Here is a 16,784-nt window from a genome sequence, read left to right as displayed (position 1 = left end):
AGCTGCTGTAAAAATTATGCATCTTACAGAACTTCTCAAAGCTTTCTATCTGAGGTCCCTGATCACATGTGAAGATGAGCATAGAGGCTCAGAGAGAAGTAGACACTTAGAAATTTGCTTATCTCAAACCATTAATATTTCTAACATCCATAATTTGATGTTAATAATTATTAGTTCTGATTATTCTATTTTTGCTATTTGTAATTTTAATGATTAATGACTTGTGAACTTTTTCTGGACTTTATCTTAGCCTATGTTTCTATATTACATAAAGGAAAAAATAGTCAAATAAAATATTTCTTACAGTATTCTATTAATGTTTTACTTCCAGCAAATAAGGTTTTTTCCCTCCTTGTTTTCAGTATTCTTGCAACTAAAAACCAGATCAAAAGGACAAAAATTTGAAATTTTCCTGAACAAAATTTAAATATCTCCGTAACATATTTCTTCACAGCATAGGTTCAGTCTAAATTTGTGATGGGACCCAAAGTGTCTTTAGCCCCACCTCCAAAAGGAAAACCTCTAAGCTGCAATCATAAACTATTTTTTCTAGCTCTTACTGCTTGAATTCTTGACCCGATATAACAAATTTCTCTTTGCTTTGTAATTGAAGTCACATTTTTTATTGCTAAATCATATCATAGCCTTTCTGCATTAAATCTTCCTCTATCTTGCTATGCATCACTATAGATCACTTTGACTTTGTATCAAGGATTCAGAACTGTTTTGACAGCTTTCAAGAAAACTTGTTGCATCGATCTTTCTGTATGACTCCCATAGAAAGGGGAAGAGACAGCAGAAACTAGCCAGGAGGACCATAAGGGTATATCTCAGAAACATTCTCAAGTTACAGGGAGGAAAAAAAAAAGCACAAAACCCATTGCTAGGAAATATGAGTATGGATCTATCAAAGTTAATAAAGTTGGTTGGAATGGCCAGTGAATATGCGGGGGTCTCCCAGAACCCTGACTTCTTTCACAAGGCTGTAGTTCCCTCACTAGTGCTAAGAAAGCTGTAGCCCCTTTTAAAGAAACTTAGCCAGCAGGTGCCTGTGAACAGGTCTCCAGATACCAGCTACGACTGATGGAGTTCATGTTATGGCGTAAGGTCATGTGTCATTTGTGAGCAAGAGTGTTCCAAACAATTTTCAGTCATGATTACTTTTCTATTGTTAGAAGGCCTGAAGACAGAGGAATTAAAGTTTTTATTTCTTTTTACTTTATCTACTTTATACTCTGACATGCATTTCCTTTACTTTTCCTTCACTGGTATCCACACAGCTTGTTTACCCACCAGATATGTCCTTGAAGAAAAAAATTGCTTCTGCTTGGTAACCTCATGCCTGAGGAGGGTATATGTTTCAACTAAAACTCCCCGTATTAATCCTCATGGCAAGTGAGGAAAAAAAACAAACCAAAGGAGAGGAAGAAAGACAGAAAAAAAGTTTGGCAGAGTAAAACTGTAGGAGTGGGTGAAGTGGTTTAGTCTTTAGATATTGCTGTCGGTCATTGCACTAGTGGATTTGTTTTTCCCTCTGTGGTTTCTGTGTTTTATATTTTCTGCAGGTTTCCTAATCCGTGACTGGTAGGAGGCAGGGAGGAGTCGAAGGAGGCTGACATGTTGAAGTGCTAGTTTGCTGCTTGATTGAGGAAAGCTCTGGATGACTTTTATCATTCTTTGTACTGTTTTATATATCATTTTGTTTAAAATAAATTAGCACATGTGACCAAACATTCTTTATAACAAATACTGCAATATTCCATTGGTGAACAGTCCTATTTGATGGCTTAGTACTTAAGGTACCAAATGTCTGCCTGCCTGAAGGGAAGCTGGATAATTTTATTCAAATTAAGTCTTGACTATGTTACATGTGTCCCACCATTCATAGTAGCGTGTTATACAAAGCCAAAGAGTCATATGCAGAATTCAACTACATGTATCGAACGCTTTTGAGCAAAAAAAGACAGAGCGTAAAAGATTGACAGCTAGAAAGACAGGGCTTTGTTTTCTCAAGTAATGTACTATGGTGATAAGAACATGAGATTGAAGTGTATTAGTCAAAGATGCTGCAAAGAAGTGCAATAAACTATGTTTTAGGTTGCAAAGATGCCATTAACTTGCCCAAGGTGATTTTCAATGGGATACAGCTATCCCACTGTGATAAAACATTTCAGATTAGTGTTGGACCCCTTTGATTTTATTTTGAAATAAAGTAACTTAAAATCAATAACATTCTCTGTTATCTCTTTTTACTAACCTTAAAATTATTGCAATGAGTTTTGAGTTGTTTAAGCTATTTCAGCGATTGTCCTGAATTTCTCAGAAAAATGACAGAGATCAGCAATCTGTTTACCTCCATTTAGTTTCAACACCTGGCTCCTTAATAGGGAAATTGTTAATAGGGAAATTCTTGATATAGAAAATTCTCCTTGGCCTCTTTCTTCTTCCTAGTGCAGTTCTGGCTGATCTTTTTGAAATTTTTTGCACAGAAAGAGCGAAGTGTTGTTCTGAGAAAGCTGTCACCTTTGTTCAAGGCTGCTGGTGTCTAAATTTGTATTGTACTTTAGCTTTTCCTTATGGGTTTTCAAGGACCAGCCGCCAGTACTTTATTTCATTTAATTTTGAATACTCGTATTTTATGGCTTGGAGAAACAAGGAAATATGGCTTGTCTGTTTACTTAAAAAGAACAAAAATTAACATCAGAGCCTTAGTGTGATTTTTAAGCAGTGGCAATGGACCTAGAATGCCATATTGATAATGATAGAATGCTGCACTTCTGGGGCAAATCGTGCTGGCTTTATTCATACAAAATGTTTGGTGGCTTTTGTGGTAACATTTTGTCTTGAATGCAGTGAAAGTGGCACTTCAGATATAAGGACAGCTGCTTTTTTAATTGAAATTTGAAGAGGTTTTGTTTTCTTTTGTGTTTTTGATTTTTTTGGTTTTTTTAGTAGAGGATTAAAATGGGACTTGGGAAATCTGTTCTGAAGTCCCCTGTCAGGCTCAGAAGTCTGTAAAATACCAGAAATTGCGCTTAAATCTTCTCTGTTTATTTCCCTGTCTGTGGAATAGGAATAATACTACCTCCTTTTCCCTAACATTTGGTCTATTCTGTCTAAATAACGATCTTACAAAATTTCAAGGTGGACATCCGTTCTTTACTGCATATATATTTGTTAATGTAGAGTTGTGAACAAAATCAAGACATGTACAGATGCCTTTTTATAAGTAAAGCTACTTCATTTGCAGCTGCAGTCTCAAACAATGCTCTAAAAGTTTACCTTTTTATTTAAAACATTGAATTACAAAATTCTTTTTCTTAGCCTATTGCATGCTCTGCAAATTTTACCTCATTTCTTTCAGGCAAGTTGCATAAGTTTCAGTGGTTTGCTCAGTGCAGTATTTGTAACTACTTTAATTAGAAAAATGGGCTTTTATACAAGATAGAATGACTCTCTTAAGATAATAGACTTTATTAATATTACTGTTATTAAATGGAAAGGACTTTTTTTAACTACTAGCAAAACTTACGGTAACTTCGGGAAAAAATAGGTCTTACAATATCCTTTTGGAGTAATCTGAAGTACCTATTGTATTCATATATCTCCAGAACATGGAAGATTACTCTTTTTGTTGAATGCTTGTTTTGATTTGTCCTTAGAGGTACATCTTATGCTAATAACCATTAGTAAAGTAAAACTTAGAGCACTGGAAAACAAATTCTTCAATATTAAAGAGTTTGCCTACTTGAGAATTTAGATTTTCCTTGTACTAAAATAATCTTTGATATCTAATCATCAGGTCAAGTTATTATCTTACCAAATTTATCCTTTTACGTTCTCTGTGTATCATCTTGTTTTAGCACAATTAGAAATTAAGAAATAATGCATTACAACCTGTTTGCTTGCCACAGTACAAATGTTGCAATTCATGTAACTTGCCCCACCAAAACCGAACAGCAATAGGTAAATGTGTTGTGAGATACTGCATTATGTCACCTTTTACTCTGTACTTCACTGAGAGGAAGAATGTTGAGCTTTTTAAATGGCTAGACTGGTGGCAAACAATGAGTCTGATGGACAATGAAATGGGAGCGTGTTCCAGCATGTCAGGTCCTTCATTGCAAATTTCGAGGGAGCTGCAGCTAGAGTGCTCTTGCTGATCACAAATTCAGTGGAGTGGTGGGGGGAGCAAAAGGATCCCTAAAGTAAGCACTGAGGGCTTTAAAGGTCAAACCTTACATTTGGAAAATTTTCAGCCACTAGTGCAATACTTAAATGTTAATGTTAGATGTTTTCCTGTGAAATGCTTGATTCAGGTTTCCTGTGGTCCCTATGTGCAGCTCCACCAAATGTGTGTGCAACAGACTGCTCTAGTCTCCAGGTAACAAAGCCGTGTTTGCGGCGACATCTGTGCTGTGGAGAATAGTCATATTTTTCTAGCCAGGAAAAAAAAAAAAAAAAGAAAAATGCCTTTTTGTGTGTGTTTACTGCTACTTTTTGAATTTTAGCAAGTACTCATGAGCATTATAAAATGCATAGGTCCAGTGCCCACTAAATCCCCAATTCTGTTCTGTGCAAGGGGAGAGGTTCAAGAGGAAGGGTGGGGGCTGCCTCCGTTCAGCATGCTCTGCTGAAGGTGGTAGAGATGGGTTGTATCTAAATATCCCTCCTCAGCCGCCTGACCCAGGGCCCCACAGCATTGTGTGAGAGCTGGCCTGAGCCTGGGCAGCCCCACCGGGCTGGAGGGCAAGTCACAGAGCCAGTCACTGCTCTCAGCCCTGAGAAGTTGTCCTCCCTTACTGTGTCCTTCTTACCGCATTAAGGCACTTCCTTCCCATTGCTTCTTTCCTGTCACCTGTCTGAGAGCCACAGCTTCGTGTTTTCTGACAGCTCACATACCTGTCCTGAGCCCGACCTGACTTTACTGGTGGAAAATCAGCCTTTCTCACGCTCATGGTCTTTGTGAGTCCTGCTGTTGCTCTGGTGCACACAATAAATGAGAGATTCAATAGAGGAGTTGTTTCAAGACAATTAAGAGCAGTTAACTTTTTCTTCGTATTTCAATGTCAAATGAGATGGCATAATCAGAAGTATCTTGCTACTACACCGTGTTTTTCATATTCATCACATTTTTTATTTCGTCATAAGCAATTTGGGTCAGAGTATGTGTTGTAAAACGTGCCATGGTGTGGTATCAGGTCCTCATTTTAAAGGATGACCTTTTAAGAGATTTGGGATGACACCATACTGCCAGTACTAATATTGAAATACGCTTTGCTCTTTCGAGTTATATTCTTAACTTTCTAAGGATAAAATTTGGGCCAGGGATGTGTGGATACCTATTTTTTGCTTGGCTCTTTGAAAACAGGAGGAGACATTGTCTTTTTTTGCTGTAATTTTGTAATACTTTGTCCTCCTTCATTTGCTACTGAAACCTATTGCTTTCGAAATAGGAAAAAAAAACAAACCACCAAACTATCAAACTTTGTATAAGATGAGAGAACTATTGTTCTTCCCAGTTCCTAACTTAGGAAAAAAGAGCAATGAGATCAAAATCCTAGTATCTCTTAATCTGTACTTTTTTTTTTTTTCCTTCTGTCCTGATTGTGCAACCAAACTATGTTTAATCAGACTTTAATGAGCTGTCCCACATCTTCTAACATTTAATATCATCTACAGGCCCATGAAACATCTTAGAACCATGGGACTATGTACATTTATTTTCTTTTCTTTCTAAGCTGCCTAGCCATTTTAACCCAACTGTATGTCTTGCATTATGAGCTCATCTACCGGAAGTCTCTAATGGTTTTAACTAGGGATCTAGGTCTACATGGAGTTTTTGTTAAAAGGGTTTGGGTATTTTTTAATGACATCTGATTTGCTCGCAAACATGTCAAGCACATAATTGCCATTTCAGAGTTTCATAAATCTGAATCAATTAGTAGAAAGAACCCCTTGACCTCATGTCCATGAGCCTTCATGATCATTCAGTCTGAGTGCCTTAGGAGCTATTGGCACATGATATTTAAGCTGAATGATCCTTTTGTTCAATCCTGTTTTCTAGGAGCAAGGCTAAATGCAGCTCCCTTTGAATCTAAAACCTTGCTAAATTATTTAGTACTACATACCACAGACTGATTAAATTTTGCACAGAGTAGTGAGATTGTTTCCCAGGTAGGTCATCACTCAGTTCAGTTTACCACTTAAAATTTCTTTCATTCTCAGTCAAAGTACAGGAGGGGCCATCCATCATTATCACTTTGTCCTTTAATTTTTCTGTCAGCCTTTGTCAAGCTTGAAACAAAAGCCTTTACATTTTTATCAACTGCAGCTATTGTTGTCTGAATTGTGCTCAGTCATTTCAGAATATTGGTTGTGTTTTTATCAAACAAGTCAAATGTTTTCAATAGGTCAGATCTATCTTTCACATAAGCCCGCTAAACCAAACAGAACCATTTCTCATTTCTTTGGAAATGGAGAATAAAACTGCTTAGGGCCAAATTGGTGGTGAGAGTAAATTGTCCAGGCTCCCTGCGCTTAAATGGATTAATGTCTTCTGCCTTAGTAAGAAGAATGCAGCGTCAATTCAAGAAAGAAGGAGAGGCAAGCAGGAAATTTTGATCAGGCAGGGCTTGACAGTGTTTTGAGCTGATCTTGTACAACACTATTCTGCCATTCATAAACAAACTACATCTGTGCCTCTGCTAAAGAGCAGCCTCCAGACCAAGCCAAGCATTGCATGCTCCTCCTTTTTCCACTGTCAGATCACAATCAGCTATCAGGTTACCTGCTGTCTGCCTTCACCATGCCAGTGCTCATGTAGCTTGGTGGCATGCTAACAGACAGTAGTGACCATGAAGGACACCTTTCTAAAACCTTCCCCATACTTTTCTCTGCGACCACTGAACTATGACATTACATCAGGTCCTCACTGAAAAGAAAGTTCTTGGGCATTTGAGGCTCAGCCCAAACCCCCCTGTGCAACTAGAGAGACGTTAGGAGCTGTCTCTTTCATTGAAAATCCAATTCAGGTCTTACTTGTATAACCTGTGGGAACATATGTGAAAAAGAGTTGGGACTGGAGTCAGTAACTCCCCTTGGCATGAAGCCTAACTCCTTTTCCATTTCCAACAACTTTTATGGAAACAATTAATTCTCTCTGAATTGTTTATTTCAGAAGTAGCAAGGTGATGAAATGAATACCAACTTAAATACATAATTGAATTTTTGACTGAATATCTGTCTGTCAACAAACATTCATTTTAGGAGTGAGGTTTCAAAATTAATGGTTACAATTATTGCTTGACTTCTAGATTTCTGAGTATGACTTTTCTATCTTCTTTGGTTCCCCATCTGCAAAATACAGCTGTTTTCTGCTTCACAGAAGGCTAAGGATTAATACCTTAGTATTACTGAAATAGTGATCTGGTGCATTGATTTGGGTATGGCTACTTCAATTAAAAATTCCACTCTACAAGGTCTCTTGGTCATGATGATCCTCAGTATTTAGTGGTGTGAGAGTCATAATCAAAAATTTGTTTTCACCTGAATATTGTGTACAACTAGCTTCAGAAATTGCAAGGCCAGAAAACGGAATTAAATTTCACTTTAACACAGGCTTCTTGGGGAGAAATCTGCAAATCCATTCTGTTAAGATCCTTCTTGACAGAGAGCTCAGGAGGACAAATCTATGGAGTCTCTTTGATAGCGTATTTCTGAGCAGCTGCCAACAGGGAGCTCTGGATAACATAACGTGTGCCTTGCCAGTAGTGTAAGATAGATGTGCCCTGCAGTAAAAACAATGACCAAAAAGTCTTACAGGACTAGAAACAGGTCAAATTGTAATTCCCTTTTCTGGCATGCAAATGAAACAGCACACCCTCTTTAAAACACAGTGCTTCATATGCCTTAAACAGAAGGCTGTAGTGTTGAGTATTAGTGTGTACTTGTAGTCTGTCTGATTTTGGGAACTACCAAACCCTCTTAGCTCCTATACCTACAATACATGATGAAAGAATGAGGGGCACTGCACATTAGTTCTCTTTTTTCTGAAGTGAATATTCTGCAGTCTCTTATGCAAAAGCATTTTCAAGGCAAAGACAAGTAAAGTTTTCACAAGAACCCATAAACCTTTGGGGAAGTCTTTCTGTCAGACTTGGTAGGACTCAGGGGTCCTGTACATGTAAGTCTTTTGAATGTGGGGCTTGGGTGCTTTTCAGAATGCTAATCTATGCATGGATTTGGGCTATCCAAAATAGGGTTTAGGAATGGGATATAGTCCAAGAGTTCTAAAATGTGTTGTCTGGAGAGCTGAAAGCTGTTCTGTTACTTTACACATACATTCCTGTTGCACACTCTCATGTCTTTAAAGAAGCAAATCTACTGGCAGAGCCGCAAACCTAAGCAGGTATGTACCAGGCATTTCAAGAGTCCAGAGCAGACTTAGATTTCATTGCTTGGGCAAGGCAGTGCTCTTCAGGCTGCTGATTCCTGGTTGCTATCTTGTACTGTAGTCTTTGAGCGCAAGTAATTGTAATGCTGTGAGCAAAGCAGACCAACTGCAGTCATTTGCATGGTGAATTTCACCTTACTCTGGTAGGAAAGAAATAAAGCCAATGCTATTGCTTGTATTTACAGGGGTTTTTTTTGAGAACATATGTTTTTCTTTGAGGCTTCTGACAAGCTGCCATTTTGAAGTTTGGCATTAGAGTTTGTGACTTTGATCAGGAAACTAATTTCTGCACAAGTTTTCTTTATTCTTGATCTGATCAGAAAAGATTAATCTATCACATTTGTATTAAAATGCTGATATATCCTAGTTCTTGTTAACTAGCCTGTTTCCTAAGTAGCCTTTCTTTTAAAATAAGAGATCTTCAGTCAGAAGAGAAACCAGAAAGCAATGAACTTCTAAATTCACCAGTGACTCATTTAAGCTATTATGTGGTAAAATAGGTAGACAATGTGTTCGCAGAATGGAAAGCACTGTCATAAAACCATAACTGTATTTGCCAGTTGCAGTTAACTTGCCAATGCATAGTCTTAAGTAAATGGCATATTTAAGAAAGATAATTAATGGAACCAGAAGTAGCACTAATTAGGTTTTGCGTACAACACTGATTTCTAAAGCTTTCCTAATAAACAAGGCTTTGCTCTCCTTATGAAGTAGGTGGTTTTTTTCTGTTTGATTTCATTTTTAGCATATACTTACCGGGGAAGAAGTTTCCCTTTATGAGAAGCAATTGCATCGATCAGTACATGTGACATGTATCTTTTTAACATGTTAATTTATTTCTAATCCTTGTTGTACTCTGTTCTGTTTAATTATTGTGGTACTTGCACTCCAGGTAATGTTACCATTTTTTCCTGGTGATTAATGTGGCTACACTGTGGGTTTTTTTAAAAACCTGTTTTAATTTTTCTGGTTTGGGAATATTTTGTACAGAGAAACAGATTAAATATCAATGTACACAGATGAAAATGGGATCTCATGCCGTCATCTGATGGCTTTGAAAGTGAAAAATCCCACAAGTATAGATCCCAGAGAGAATAGTGCTGGTGTTTATCAAAACCAGAGGAATGCAGAAAATTGTAGGTGACTCATAGACGTTGATGGACAAGGAGACTTTTAAAGTGGCAAAATAATCTGTCATCCAGTCTGAAAATAAGGTAAGCATGCTAATTTGAAGTCTTAAGAGAGTAATTATGCAATGCTGAACTCAAGGACTCTCTGTCTGAAACGTGTTCTGTAGGTCCCAATACTGTAAAGCTCTGAGCTACTTCAGCTTCCATTGATTTCAGTTGGAATTGATGGTACTCCGAGACCAATTGCAGTTCTTTCCACAGCAAGGGAAGACAGATTGTGGGTCAGATTTTTACTCTTATTGCATTGAATAGGACCCTTCAGAAGTATTTTCACTGAAATCAGTGTGGAATGAGTTACTCACCATCAACTGCCAAGAAACTAGTCCTTTCCTTTTAAACCTGCAGTATAAATAATCTGAAAAATGTCAGATGCGTTTTATGTCCTCATGGAAGTGCTTTTCTGTAGTTCTCTTCAGGGCTTTTGTTTGTTTGTTCTTTAAAACCTGCAATCACCTTATAAGCAAAGTGATACTGGTCTTTATTGCTTTTGGCAGCATAATCAAAGTATTTTCTATCTGTACATCTGGTTATGTTCTGCTCTGTACTGGAGCATTTTGCAACAGACATTTTTGATTCCGCTACAATGAAGCACCGGTACACGTAAGGCTGGCATACCTGCACTTACTTGATCAAAAGCTGAAGGGTTTTGTAGGATGCAGTCATCAGGCCTATGCATTTTTTCTGACTTGTATACACAGGGTTTCTAATAGTAATATTATTACCATTTCTAATTTTTAGTTCTAAGCTGTTTTGGAGAAATAATGATGTATGTATTAACAATAAATTTGAAGTGTTAAGGATAACTAAAGATGACTCTACCTGATAATTAGGGTAAAGATTTTGAAATATACTCTGCTCTGGATCTTAGCAGACAACTGTGTCTTAAACAAATGTGTGGGAAGAAGAAAAGCAATCCGGAAAAAGCAGCTCTTATAGTTAGTAGCATTTTCTCCCCTTTTTCCTTCCATTGAGTCTGTCTGAAAGTGGGTGTTTTAACATACAGCCATTTCTTGTTAACATATGTGTGTTTATTTTAGCATGATGGTGTTGTTTTTTTCATCTCCCACTCTGACACAGCATGTTTCATCCGTATATGGTTTCTACTATATGAGACATTTAAAATGGCTCAGTGAAGAAATGGATTCTTGTCACTTAAACAGTCACTCTCCAGATCTGTGGAAACTTGGTCATTTTAACAGTGTTTTAAATTCGGTATGCTTGAAGATTGACTATAAAATTGAGAGTGATATAATGTCAAGAATTTAAAGGTACTCTGTTGTACCTGTAATAATTTATGTTAATCATGTTTTAATTTAGTCATTTTCAACATTCTTGTATTTACAAATTAAACCACTATTATGGTTCTCCTTTGTTTGCATGATATGATTTTATTTTATATTTTTTTTCCACTCACCAGATGTTTTCAACACTTTGCTTCCCACTACTGTCATCCCCTCCCTTACCACTGCAACAGTCACAACCACTGTAGCCTTAACAGCCAGCACAACCACATCGACAACAGGCATCAGCACCAGAGGTACAGTATGCTTCTTTGTTATGGCCTGAAAAACACATTATAAATAGGAAATTATAGGTTTGATTTTTAAGAAGGATAGAAATTGCTAAAGACAGGGTTCAAATACTTTAGTTCAATATATATATTTAATGGAATAATCCACAGGATGGTACATGGTTAAGAAAGATTTCATATGACCTTGAATATTTTCATTGCTCTAGCAGTGTGTGTGTGAACTTTGACAGGATGCTTAAATTATTTGTATACATTTGCATTTAATTTTTTTAAGGTTAGTAAATTAACTTTAATGTAAAATGCAAGCAAGCTATTTTTAAACAAACATGACCTTTTAAGACTGGTTATTTTGGGTGCTGATGTTTAAAACAAGATAGGTGTCTCAGCATTGGAATTACTGTTGATGCAATCTTGCATGATAACAAAGAGGCATTGCATTACTTCACCCTTGTTAGTCTTTTACAATTTAAGGTATTCCTAACTTAGGGGTGTCTTTATCTTACCAGAACTAGAGTAAGTGAACTGAAATTTCTCTCTCCCCTCCCCGCCCCCCATCCTGGTGGGTTTTTGTCTGTTATAGCTCTTTAAATATTTAGTTATGCTTTGCTTTTTTGTGAGCAGAATATAAAGCTTAATTTTACTGGTGTATTCAGTGACTGATCAGATAACTGTTCAATAGCGAAGATGTGTGTGTAAGGTTTCAGAGATTGTCATCTTCTGAGTAGCTAGTAATCTCTCACGGTGAGTGAAATGGCAGAAGGTTCCTATGTGGTGTCTTGAAGGCTTTCATTGTGCGAGGAGAGAAGAAATAATAGTCACCTACCACACTGCAAGTATTCACATAATGAGGTATAATTATGCCAGGAAAGTTAAGACATAGTTATGAAATCTTTTCTTTCTGGAAGCATTGTTACAAGTCAGTTGTAGTGACCTACCTAACTTGCAACAATAAGCTGAGCTAAACACAAGTCCATTGTATAAAGATTGTAGTAGTACCAGATCACCCAACTTCTCCCCCCATAAGGCATTGGTATTTTAATATTGCTTTCATGTGCTAAACTGACATCAAACCTGAAGTTACATTTTTAAGCTTTAATATTATTTATAGTGTCAAAAAATATTGTTGTCTAGTGAAAAAGAGAAAGAGTGGTATAGTAGTCCTTTCCCTCCAGAAAAAAAGGATACACCATGGAAAACAGCCCAGTGCTTATGGGTCTGAGTAGTTGCAAGAGGAACATTTCCTGAAAAGGAGCAGAATGATAGGAATGATCATGTTTTTATAAAAGAGTGTTTTGAGTCAAGCAGCAGAAGCTTCCCAGCTTTCTGAGAGCTCCTATACTGGAAGGACAAAGTGCTAGGTGTGCCGTGTTGGTGCTTGCTGTCCTCAATGAATTGTTTTCTTCTTCTTGTGATGTGGTCATAACTAAACTATGTCGCTGTTGTGATTGTATATATACATGTTATTAAGGAATTGTGTTACCTCCTAAGTGTGGTTTAGGACCTCATTTTCCTTTACTCTGAAGTGTTCATTTTCACTATTTGTGTGCCTGGCATCAAGAGAAAGATCTGGAAAAGGAGAACCCTCTTCTAAGCTTCAGCTCTTAACACATATGCGAATGTATGCAATTTGGTGCTACAGTAACAAAGAGACACTGCTTTAAGAGAAAATAAAAGAAGGAAATCTGGGTGAAGGTGATCAATCGCTAAAATATGAGCACTCACTTTTCCAAGAAAAGTAAGTAAATTCAGCAAAGTGCCTGAGAAGACGAGACCACTGCAACCTCAAGGAACTGGTAGATATGGTCTCTTGGGCAGATAATCTAAGAGACAAAAAAGTGTGGGAAGACTGTTTCTTGAAGAGCTTCTGTTGAAAAGAAAATGGTAGTCAATCCCAATGCAGAGGAAAAATAGGACACATATAATAGACTAATGAAGTTTTCAATCTAACAATCTAAGAAATCAAAAACCACAAAAATGTGAAAACAAGAGATTATTGTAAGCATAAGTCACAGACTATATCAGTGGGGAAGAAACAGGAAACCAGGCATAAAATCAGAAACAACCAGATGCAAAAGTAATTGCAACTAGCAAGATGTGAGAAATTTAACAAAACAAAAGGGTTTAGGAATACGTTAGACAAAAGGCAAAAATAAAGAAAGGTAGTGATCCTATTAATGAATGATTATGACAAGGCTGAAGTAATTGGTGTTTTATCCAGCAATGGATGACCACTGGAGTGCTGTTTCTAATAGGGGTGTCACACTGAAAGATGACCACCGATAGAGACAGATCAAAGAACAAGGACAGGAGATTTAAAGATATGCTTTTGAGGATGCTGAACGCACCAGTTTGTTTGGTTTTGCTTTCATAAAAGAAGTCAGTGTGATTCAGATGAAGAGTTATTTTCCAAGTTCAATGGGAAAAATCAATTCACTGAATTAGTGGCAAAGGCATTTAGTGGGGAAATTTTCTAAATGCACAGAGGGCAGTGACACAGTGTAGCTATTGAAGTTCTATGATTACCTTTATCCTTGCCTTCTTTAAAACCGCGTGATTCCAGTGGCAGAGGGAAATGGACAAGATGCTCTCCTTAGGTCTGTTCCTCTCCTACCTTTCTTGGACCCATAATCAAATTATATTCACAAATTTGCAGTGAATGTTGTAAAGGCAGAGTTCTGCCATCCTGAAATACTAGACTGAACCTTATGTAGATTATCAGAGCATGTACACACCAGAGGTACAAATAGCATAAGAGCCATTTTGGAGAGGATCAGATTTTCAGTAGTATCTGTTTCTGGCTGAGCAAAAAGTACCATATAAATATATTTTCCTTTGACACTTCTGCTTCTTATTCCAGTAAGATTTTTGACATGAAGGAGTATATAAGGACATAAAGTTGAGAAGGTATTAATGTACTTTCAACCTTCAAAACAATTTTTTTCGTGTGTTCTGGCTTCCAAGTATGTTGGAAGAAGCATTTCTCTTTATCTTACTTTATTGGATCTTGTTTGGTCGTGCCTTAAAGAAACATAAGTTTGCCCCAGATCATAGGGTAGTACATACTAATTAATAATATCTTTGAACTGGATTTCCAATAGCTGACATATTAGTCTTGCTAGATGGATTTCACTAATTCTATTCTAAATACTTGATACTTAAGAATCACCTCAGGTAAATTTTACAAGACATTCTTCTATTCCACATGACTTTTACATAGTCCACCTTGAGGATATGTTACTCTACATCCAGTCACAGGAGATGTCTTTACAGGAATACGATACAGCATATAAAGAACCCAGAGAGTCTGTAATTCTAAGGCATTTTACATTATGATGATTGTACCTCATAATTACCAAAAGCTTGAATTAACGGGAAAAAAAATTCTCCAAACCATCACCAGTTAATTCTGGAACTCTGTGACCCATCTCTGTCTTAATTTGCATGGCATTTAGTAAACAACATGAAAAAAAGCTACTGATCCGGTTGGATGACAGCATGATAATTCATAAACATTCTGTTTAGTCAAACTTTTCACTTTCTCAGACAAACGTATGCTTGCTTTTGTGCTCAGTCTTTCAGGAATTAATTATTCTTTTACTGGTACATTACCTACTAACTCAAAAAATCTAAACACAAATTGAAGCCAGTGAAGAGTATTGCCCTTTATATATCTGTCAAGGGTGTCTTAAAACCTAATAACCATGATGAAGAATGTACGACAAAATGAGAATCAAATGTATAAGAAACAGTTCTAGAGGACTACAGAAAGAATAATTATACACTCTATGAGTAGGTTCCTTTCTATCAGATTTATGTGATATTATTTGTGAAAGCTGTGCATGGATCCATGCTAGCAATGACTGGGAAGAGGCACAAGAGGATTGTGGATTTGCCCCCAGTAGTGAAACAAGGGATGCCTCCCTTGGAGAAATTTTTTGTTAGCATAAAGTTAATTTAGATGGTTCTGTGCCAATCCTTCAAAGTCCTGTAGGTGGAGAGGGAGTGTGATTAACAGTCTAGGAGAAGCCACCTCAAGTCAGAACAGCTCTGTGTTTCTGGATCCACAGAGGAGAAAAGCTTGTGCACACAAATGTACATAAAACCCTCCCACAGGCTGGTATTATGTTAATCACCCCCAACACACACCCTGTGATTTTTTTAATTTAAATCCTTTTCCTGTCAAGAAAAAAAAAGTCAAAGAGGTTAGAAAACTTGGTAATTTTGACTTGTTATTGAAGATTGAAATCTCACCACCACCACCCAGATAGGTACAAAATTAACATTGCAAGGACATCCCAGACTGAAAAGATAGATCCATTCAGTTCAATTGCACATATCAGGGTGATTCAGTCTCAGCAGACTCACTTGTATAATGACTGTGCCAGAATGTTCAAAGCTTTATATAGCAATGCCTAAAAACATCTCCAAAAGTCATTGCGTATAGCAGAGATATGATGCCGCTCCCAGGCAGCTGCACTATGAAGTTCAAGAGTTTATTTAATAGTCAGGGTGACCACAAAGCCAATGAATGTACACATTTATATATGAATGAAATCCCTGCTTTATTATAATCTACTTTGCTTTTATTGGTTTTGGTTATGGTATAAAAGAAGAATTTCTTAAAGGAGATCTATGGAGCTAAATGTAGAAGAAGAGTTTACAGTGGATTAATGAGGAGCTTGAGGATGTGGTCATTTTGAAAACAATTATGAATTTAATTTAAGTGTGAATATTTCTATTTAATAGCATAAATTTCAACCATCTTAGCTAAAAAATTACATTACTTTCTTTTTCTCCCATTTTTACCTTGGAGTCTATATGACTGGGAAAAAAAAAAGGGAAAAGACTAGAATACCTGTTTCATTATGGGCAGTTTAAATGCAGAAACTACTTGGACAGTACTTGTAGTCCTCAGGTTTTTTTTTCCGTATCAGACAAATGTTTGGCATTACTGGTTCTTTCCTTGTGATTTCATTTCTCTTTTACATAATCTGATTAATATAACTTGGCACTTTGTGATATTGACAGAGAAAGAAACAACAAAGCAAGGAAAAGATATAGAATATGTGAGGGACAAGGCAGATAAGGGTAGACTTATATCTCTAAATGTAGTTGTGTATGCTTACTTACATTCAACTCTGATAATAAAAAAAAATATTGTCTAGTGTTGAAAGCAGTTTTGTATAACAGCATGCTAAAATCTAGTTGTTTTATATACTACTTTATAGCTGTAGCAGTAACAAATCTAATTTGTGTCTGGTTTTACTCAAACCAGGTAAGAAAATGACAACTTTCTGGGTTTTATTTCTTCTTTCTCATCTTCCCTTCTCTTACAATAATCTCTTACTGGCTTATCCAACTTCCGGATTTCCTAGGAGGTCAAACAATTTGAGGTTCAAACCAACAGTTCTTTAGATTATTTTTTTTCCCACTAGACATTCAAGTAAGCCTTTAGCACCCATCTTGCAAGAACTGCCATCTCTTGATTTTATAATGACTTCTTTCATTATCTTTATTTTTTCATTCAGCTTGTTTCCCAGATGTTTAGAAGATGTGCTAATAAATCATGGCAAACATAAGTTAGACCATAATGAAATCCCAAACCTAT

General features: G+C 36.7%; 1 protein-coding gene across 1 annotated transcript in view; it reads left to right on the top strand.

Moving 5' to 3' along the window:
• The window catches only part of CADM2 (cell adhesion molecule 2), a gene marked incomplete at its 5' end in the record, with an annotated part of 65,180 nt that overhangs the window by 8,588 nt on the left and 39,808 nt on the right, over positions 1 to 16,784 (top strand). Inside the window, one exon of the mRNA XM_009702791.1 lies at positions 11,063 to 11,182. Within this exon, the coding sequence (XP_009701093.1) occupies positions 11,063 to 11,182 (120 nt within the window). The remainder of the gene's footprint in view (positions 1 to 11,062; positions 11,183 to 16,784) is intronic.

Source organism: Cariama cristata, unplaced genomic scaffold, assembly GCF_000690535.1.
Source record: "Cariama cristata isolate BGI_N322 unplaced genomic scaffold, ASM69053v1 scaffold796, whole genome shotgun sequence".
In the NCBI taxonomy this organism is placed as follows: Eukaryota; Metazoa; Chordata; class Aves; order Cariamiformes; family Cariamidae; genus Cariama; species Cariama cristata.
Note: the sequence above shows the minus strand (reverse complement) of the source record. Positions and strands in the feature narration are given on the sequence as shown.